Genomic DNA, 8,780 nt, shown 5'->3' on the forward strand with positions numbered 1-8,780 from the left:
GACTGTGTCATCCAAGGCACCTGATAGCCTCTCCCCAAACCAAGCCCACTGCCATCAAGTCGATCCAACTCATAGCGACCCTACAGGGCAGAATAGGACTATTCTGTGGGTTTTCAACATCATAATCTTTGGGGAAGCAGACTGCCTCATCTTTTTCCTGTGGAGAGGCTAAGGGGCTCAAACTGCAGACTTTGGGTTATTGGCTCAGTGCTTAATTCACTGTGCCACCAGGACCCTGCTCTCCTCCTCACAGAATGCAGACTGGCTGCCAGTGAGTTGATTCTGTCTCTTGGTGACCCTGGAGGGTATAGTAGCTGTTCCCTAGTGCCTTTGAAGCTATCAGTCTTTACAGGAGTAGAAAGTCTCATTGTTCTCCTTTGGAGCAACTGGTGGGTTTGAACTGTCGGCCTTGTGGTTAGTAGCTCAATGCATACCCTATGGCGCCACCAGAGATCCCCTCTCCTTTCTAGTGCCCCCCATCTGATATCATTGACCTGGGCAATGTGTGAACAACCTTCTAGGAGAGCCACCCCTTGGTCATGGTCAATTAACAGTCTACCCACCCCTGTGCAATTACTTTTGCCTTTACACACCTGCATCTCCTTATTGCCAGTGGCCTGCCTGGAAGTCACATTTCAGAACAATGCTGTCTATGTCTGACTTAGCCCTGATGCTTTTCTTGTCCTCCCAGGTCAGTTCCTGCACCAGGATGCTAAGCTCACAGAGGAGCCTGCAGAGCAGAGCAAGAACCGTAGTGTCCTCCCATTCCTGCCCGCCGACCAGAGGTCCGAGACTGTCCTGAAGGTGAAAGGGCACCAAGTCCCAGTGGTCTGGAAACAAAGGAAGATCTACAATGGAGAGGAGGAGATTGACTGCTGGTTCGCCAGGAACACTGCTGCCAAACTGATCGATGGGGAATATAAACATTACCTAGCATCTCATCCTTTTGACACAGAGACTGTGTTTGGCCCGGGCATGCCCAGGGGAATCTGAAGCCAGCGGCCTTAAGGATAGAGGGCCGGGGAGGGAATTGGTCTGGGGACATCACAGTGAGGCTCTTCTTGTTGCTTGTCCATGCCTGTCTCTTGGCAGTGGGCTGCACTCCATAACAGAATGCACCCTGGTGGAGTGTGGGTCCACTGTCTGCTTGAACAAAGGGTCAGGGCAGGAAGCTTGTGTGAAACTTCCTTTCACTTCTGCCTGCCTGCCTTCTTCCTTTCTGTAGTTGCTATGAGCAGCCAGTAGCCTACTCGGAAATTCTCCTACTGAATCTCCCAACCAAGCTAAAGATCTTGGCAATGTCAGCTTCACTTTGGGAGATTTCATGCTCGTCCTTTGAATTCAATGTGAATAATCGCACCAAGCGGGGAAAGAACATAATCTGAGAAAGCCAATGGCTCTGACTACTAGTTTCTCCTTCTCAGAGCCTTCCATAAGGTGACCCGTTTGATGAAGGAAAGTTGTCATACCTCCTCCTCCCACACACACTCCCCCCTTTTCTTTGTGGGAATTGCCAAGGTGGGTGCTCTGCTTTCTGCCTTATACTAATATTTGGTCATCTCTGCGTTCTCCAGAAGTGTGACCAACCTCTGCCTCCAGGGGTCTCTTGTTGGGCCCGGGCCCTGGGTTGTGCAAATGGCTCATCGATTTGATCATTGTAAACAAAGGTTTTCTTAGGAGAAGATTTTCTGCTGCCAAGATGTCTTGCCTTTAAAAATTAGTTTTAATAAAGTTTGGTTGGAAACAGAGGAGCTCCATTCCAGCTATTGATACCCTTATACCCTTAGAATGGGCTGCGTACCCCAAGAAGCTAAGTGCTTTTATAACAAGCTGGACAGCAACCCTACATGGCCACGTCCCACTGGGCAGCCCTGGGGGAGTGCTGGCCAGTTGAATCCTTACTTGGAGCCCTTCAGGCATTTTGTCATAATCCCTGGGCTTTTTCGCGTGTGGGAAGTGGGAGAGGAACTTGGAAGGACATGGAACCAGTCCAGTGTGAGCCTATTGGCCTGACCATCGGGCTCAGCTTGCATATTCTCCGCAAAAAGCTGGTCCTTTCAGTAAAAACAAAAAACAAACAAAAAATGTGAAGATCAGGGGCATGTTAACGCGTCATGCTTCTTATTCTGAGCGTCTGTCTCAGGCCTGTTCATACAATCACTGGGAAATGAACCTACCGGTGGAATCATGCCTCCTGGTCAACCTCCTCAGTCCTTGTCTGGTGGGGCCTCTCAGGGCTCTGCGGCCCAGTCAAGGAGGGCCATGGTCAGGGAGCAGACCGACACAGGTGAGAGGGCACGTGAGCCAAAGAGAAGAGAAATCAAGATTTGGGTCAGAGAAATACTCTGTTTTGCTGTGGGATTGAGAGACAGGCTTTTGTGGGGTCCTCGCAAGAGGCTTGAGGTTGGGAATGATGCCAGAGTGGCCTTTGCATGCAACATGGAAGCATTAGTTAAGCACTTGGGGAGAAATCAGAGTTGAGAGAACTTTATCATACCTACGTTCTCATGGGAAACATCCAAGCAACAGAACGATATCCAGATGTTCCTGTCGGGTTGAGATGGCTTTCGGGGGGACGAAGGTCATGCCAGATAACTTTCCGGTCCTGCCTCCGAGTCTCGCTCGCCTCCCTCTCTGCCGTGAAGCCCCGGGCTCATCAGCCGTGGTCGGCAACAGCTGGCCTGTTGGCTGTCCATCTTCTCAAACTCAGCTGGCCCTTTGCATGCTGGAGGTGGAACAATTGCCAGCCTAGACAGCTGAAGGATGCTGGTGTCATTTAGAAGTCAACAAAAGAGAACATGACCTAGAGGTGGTCAGCACCCAGGAAAGCTCCCTGCGGACCTTCCTAGTCTGTACAGCTGTGCTCCGCTGGGTAGATGGTCCTTGGGCTGAGGCTCGGCACCCTGTGTGGCACGGGAAGCAGGTGTCGATGGTTTATTCCAGGTACAGATGGCAACCCTCCTGAGAAGTATCTTGCTAAGTAAGACCAGTCACTGCTGCAGCTGCTGCTTCGACACTGAGCAAGGACACATATTCCAGTGGGCATACCTATTGCTGACTCTCCTAGACAGACAATAAAAATAAGAATGAAAAAAAGACCACCTCAGGACCGAGCTTTTATTTGACTGTTTTTACTTTAGACCAACACCAGTTTTCTCTCTCCTTCCCTGTCCCATACCAACTTTAGTCAAAGCCAAGAGCAAACGCTAGTTGTAGATCGTGCATCTTATTAGAAAAGGAAGTTTACCCAGCGATTAGGATCTAGAAGTCTGAAACCTCACACCAATATTAGTAGGTTCCGGGAGCCTTTGAGCTGATTCCGACTCACAGTGACCCCGTGTGTGTGTGTCAATAGAACTACGCTCATAGGTGTTCCATGGCCGGTTTACACCCACTCCTCACTTAACGACCTGGTTAGGTTTTTAAAGACCAGAAGGTCATCATGAGAAATTAGCGCTATGTGAAAGGGATCCCACCCTGGCTTTGGCATAGGTGTCCAATCCCACCCACCCCCTCCCCCGATCACTGCCTATTAGGCATCCTGGCTCATCTGGGGCTTTGCCTAGTTTGGGCAAGCTCCCCTTCCCCATGACTAGAGAGCTTAGGGTGGTGGCCCTCTGTCTGCTCTGGCCTGCAGTCCAACCTGGCTTCTGTCCTTCTCCCCTCACCCCACTCACCGCCTCCTTTTACTGACCACCCTGACACCTTTGGGCCCTGGCCAGCCTCCCCACCACCTGCTCACAAGCTCTCATCGTCCCTTGTCACCCCCTGCCCTCCAAGGCCAGACTTAGATGTCCTGGGTGAATGGGAGGAAATGTGCCTCAGCCAGGCTGCCACCATTCCTTGTGTGACCTGGCCATCGCTGGGGCTCCAGTTTGAGCCAAGCTGGAGGGATCTGTTTGATCCACCCAGGATTCCTCCCGGGTGGACTGAAGACCTTTCTTTCTTTTTCTTTTCTTTTCTTTTCTTTTTTTTTACATTTTCTTTAAAAAAATAATTTTATTGGGGGCTCATACAATTCTTATCATAATCCATATATACATCCATTGTGTCAAGCACATTTATACATTTGTTGCCATCATCATTCTCAAAACATTTTCTTTCTACTGGAGCTCTTCATTTTTCACCTCCCTCCCCATTCCCTCCTCCCTCATGTACCCTTGATACTTTATAAATTATTATTATTTTATATCTTACACTGCCCGACGTCTCCCTTCACCCACTTTTCTGTTGTCCCTCCCCCAGGGAGGAGGTTATATGTAGATCCTTGTAATTGGTTCCTCCTTTCCACCCCACCCTCCCTTCACCCTCCCGGTATCACCACTCACACCATTGTCCTGAAGGGATCATCCGCCCTGGATTCCCTGTGTTTCCAGCTCCTATCTGTACCAGTGTACATCCTCTGGTCTAGCCAGATTTGTAAGGTAAAATTGGGATCATGATAGTGGGAGGGGGGGTGGGTAGAGGAAGCATTTAAGAACTAGAGGAAAGTTGTGTGTTTCATTGAAGACCTTTGCTTTGAATTGAAACCACAGGTATTTTTGTTTGTGATGTGCATGTGGATAGCACGCTGCGTAAAGTCAATGCAACAGGGAGGAGGAATCTTATTCCCAGTTGGGGAAGCGGAAGCAGGGTGCAGGTAAACCCCTTTCCCCAAGTTGGAGAACAGACATGCTGTAGAACCTGGCTGAACTTCCAGCATTCACTCGTTAGCTCTGACACCATCTTACTACCTGGGCAGTTATTTTCTTTGGGCGTTTACAGCTATGGGAATTTACTAAACAAATAACTGAGCCACGTTGAGAGATGTGTTGTGATTCAAGGAAATATAATAATTAATGAGTCGGCATAATCGAGAAACTGGGACGTGTAACAAGTTATCCCTGGGTTCTGACTCCCCTCCCTTATCTGAAAGCAAATGGCCTTTGAATGTTCATCTTTGAGGTTCTTCTCATTTAAAGTTCGGTGAAGAATTCTGCCAAAGAAGCACGGGTTGAAGGCTCTCTACGTGCCTTAGTGGGTGGGTACATTGTCACTCTCCGTGGGATTTTAAAGTGATTTCCTACGTCAGGTGGGAAGGGGTAGGCTTTGGGAAGGTTAGCTATCAAAGATCTCCACCAGAGCCAGCTGGCTGTGTTCAGCACTCAGGGTGCCTGGGAGGAATGGAGACCATCTCTCGGTTCTTAACAGATGTAAGTAACATCATGCTTAATTAAGTCAGGGCTCTTCATAGATGGATTAGGGACAAGATTTGGTCCTTTAAATGTATCTCTTGGATAACCTGAATCATGAGAACTAGGAATGCCTTTTCCATGCATCAAACTATCCAGAGTGTGTGCACCATGTTGTTACAAAAAGATGACAGACTTGTGGAATCATAAGCACACGGTCCAGCTAAGTCAACAGAAAATAAGCTGACATAGCTAAGCCCATAATTAGCGATGGAACTTTAAATATTTATTGGAGTCAGTTTTAAATAATAAGTAGAGGGCACATCGTTCACATCCAAGAGATCATTTTCCAAAATGAAAATTTGTAAGAAAAGGATGTTCAAAAACGAGCAACGTATCGGTATGTTTATTTCCCCTTCCAGGATGAGATCTAATCAGAGTTCTAGACAATAAAACTTGATGGTTCTAATGGCATGGCTCGATTGTAGGCCTTTCTGAATGATGTGAAATGGTAGGGACAGGCAGTAGTGACATGGGTAGAAGACTTAGCACAACACAAATCACTGTCTAGAATGGAATGTTTACAGCAACCATTTCTGAACTCTGATGAAACTGTGATCCATGGGAGTCTCTTAAACATCTCTGCTCATTGTCTGGGATTCCATAGCTCTAATCACCTTTGCTGTAACAAAGTACCGAAAAGCGTGTGACTTTAAAAGAATAGAAATTTATTTTCTAACGGCACTGCCATTTGGAGCCGATTTCGACTCTTAGTGACCCTGCGGGTTTCCACGAGTGAACTCTTTGGGAGAGTACAAAGTCTCGGCTTTCTCCTGTTCTGGAGGCTAGAAGTCAGAATTCAGGGTTGCCACCACCACGTTCTCTCTCGGTTGGCCCTAGAAGACCCTTCCGTGTCTCTTCCTGGTCCCCTCTGGTGTTTCTGGGGGTTCCTTGGCACATAGCCAGATCCTCCCACTGTGCATGTGTCTGTCCTCATAAGGTGTCCCTCGGAAGGGATCAGTACTAGAACTCACCCTCCAGAACAGAACATCTGCCAAGAAAATCCCTGGTTCCAATCAAGGTCAGGTTCCTGAGTGCACTCATTTCAGTCGACATTACTGGCTCCCTCATTTGCTCCGCTGTGACGTCATCCTTCTTAGTACTTCCTCCATGTGACGGAGGGTCATTGCCCCCGTGAGTAGCATTTCTAGTTGGTGGTTCTTGCCTTCTCCCCTCCAGTCCCGAGTGATCCGGCTGGATTGTCTTTAGCGTCAGTTTCCTCTGCATAGAACTCTCAGTAGAACAACAGCTGATTCCAACCAAGACCAACACGGCCCATCAGGTAGTCATCAGTACCGGTAAACTGTATAAAGAAAAGGCAAGCCAACAATCGACATTGAAGATAAAAGGTCAACTTCTCTGAGCTTTGATTAAAAAAAATAATTTTATTGGAGGCGCTTATAGCTCTTATAACAATCCATACATCCATTGTGTCAAGCACATTTGTACATGTTTCCATCCTTTTCAAAACATTTTCTTTCTACTTGATCCCTTGGTATCAGCTCCTCATTCTTCCTTCCCTTCCCCGCCCTCCCTCCCCCATGAACCCTTGATAATTTATAAATTATTATTTTCATATCTTACACAGACTACTGTCTCCCTTCACCCACGTTTCTGCTATTCGTTCCCCTTGGGGGGGGGTGGCAGTTATACGTTGATCATTGTGTTTTATTCTCCCTTTCTTTCTGCCCCCACCTTCCCCTACCTTCATGGTATTACTACTCCTATTATTGTTCCTGAGGGGTCTATCCACCCTGGGTTCCCTGTGTTGAGAGCTCTGTTCAGTACCCATTTACATGCTCTGGTCTAGCCAGATTTGTAAGGTAGAATTGGGGTCATGATGTGGTGGGGAGGGGAAGCATTGAAAAACTAGAGGAATGTTGTATGTTCCATTAGTGCTGTACTGAACTCTGGCTGACTCATCCCTTCCTTGTCACCCTTCTGTGAGGGGATGTCCAATTGTCTACAGATAGGTTTTGGATCTCTACTCCACCCCTGCCCCTTGTTCGCATCAGTATGATGGTTTGTTCTGGGTCATCTGATGTCTGATACCTCATCCCATCAATACCTTATGATCACACAGGCTGGTGTGCTTCTTCCATGTGGACTTTGTTGCTTCCCAACTAGATGGCCGCTTGTTTATCTTCAAGCCTTTCAGACTCCAGACACTATATCATTTGATAGCCGGGCACCATCAGCTTTTGAGTTTTGATTTTTCTATAAAATGATGGGGTTGGGATAAGTCAGTTCTCAAATCCGTAAAGCTTCACTTTATGCCTTTAAACCCCAAACAAAATTCACTGTCAATGAATTAATTTGACTCACAGCAGCACTATAGGACAGAGTAGAGTTACCCTTGTGGGTTTCTGAGACTAACTCTTCATGGGAGTAACAGCCTTGTCTTTCTCCCTCAGAATAGCCAGTGGTTTTGAACTGCTGATCTTGTGGTTTGCAGCCTGGTGTGTAACTCACTACACTACTAGGGCTCCTTATGCCTCTAGGGGAATATACAATTACTTCCTGAACTGCTGCATAATCAATGTGAGATTATTCAGTCAGGGATTCCAACATATTTGGAGGCCAGGGTTCAGAGGAAAGCAAACACAGTTTATGCCTCCACAGAGCTCACAGTTCAGAAAAAGAGATAAATTCAAACCAAACTCACTGCCGTCGGGTCACTTCCAACTCAGCGCAGCAACCCTATGAGACAGGTGTCCTTGTGAGGGACCTGAGACTAACTGTTTACACCAGTGGAGAGCCTCATCTTTCTCCTGAGGAGTACGTGGTGGTTTCAAACTGCTGACCTGGCAGTTAGCGGGCCAGCGTATAACCACTACACCACCAGGACTGGTGGATAGTTGCTTCAATTAATCCCCTTCGGTCTAGAATCTCCAGAACAGGTTCTTCCCTCTGGATTTCAAGTATCAACCCAAGAAACGATTCTGAAACAATTGCCCTTGACTGCTCTCCCTTGGGGCTTCTACCTTCTCTTTTCTCTTGGGTCAGGCTTGCTGTCGCGGTGGAAAACGCGTTTGTTTTCTCTTATTTGTTGCACTCGTAGCCTCAGCCAGTTCTTCCTTTGCTACATTAGTGGGACCGATTCTCTGATGCCCCATTCCCATTCCCGATCTCAAATCCAGCTCTCAGAGGCCTCAGTCTCTGTGGATCTATTTCTTTTTTTATTTTAACGCCGACATCCCTTTGTCTCTGTTATGTGATGTTCGTTGTTTCCAGCCTCCTTTGCTGGATTGTCTACCAACTTATGGCTTTACCCTCAGGTTTGTCCTTGGTTCTCTCTACTGCCTTTTGTCGATCTGCTCTCCTTTCATGGCTCCTCCACCGTGATAGCTTCAGCCTTTGCCTCGACATCGAGGAGCCCTCCATGTCCACTGGAGAGGTGTTGGCCTCTCTCTGAGCTCAATTCCCTTTCCTTATTTTGGCATCATCCTCTCAAACTCAGCAACAAAAGTAAGCGTTTCATCCTCAAAGTGCCGACAATTACATTAGAGCTATTTGGGATTGGAGCTCTGGGAGGACGTGCAGGGGAAG

General features: G+C 47.6%; 1 protein-coding gene across 1 annotated transcript in view; it reads left to right on the forward strand.

Annotated features, from left to right (window-relative positions):
• The window catches only part of ITIH5 (inter-alpha-trypsin inhibitor heavy chain 5), a gene marked incomplete at its 5' end in the record, with an annotated part of 125,102 nt that extends 123,354 nt beyond the window's left edge, over positions 1 to 1,748 (forward strand). Inside the window, one exon of the mRNA XM_045285585.1 lies at positions 692 to 1,748. Within this exon, the coding sequence (XP_045141520.1) occupies positions 692 to 993 (302 nt within the window). The remainder of the gene's footprint in view (positions 1 to 691) is intronic.
• Between the last annotated feature and the right edge of the window lie 7,032 nt (positions 1,749 to 8,780).

The sequence above is a fragment of the Echinops telfairi genome, unplaced genomic scaffold, assembly GCF_000313985.2.
Source record: "Echinops telfairi isolate 266 unplaced genomic scaffold, ASM31398v2 ScPeMD7_7473;HRSCAF=8511, whole genome shotgun sequence".
In the NCBI taxonomy this organism is placed as follows: domain Eukaryota; kingdom Metazoa; phylum Chordata; class Mammalia; order Afrosoricida; family Tenrecidae; genus Echinops; species Echinops telfairi.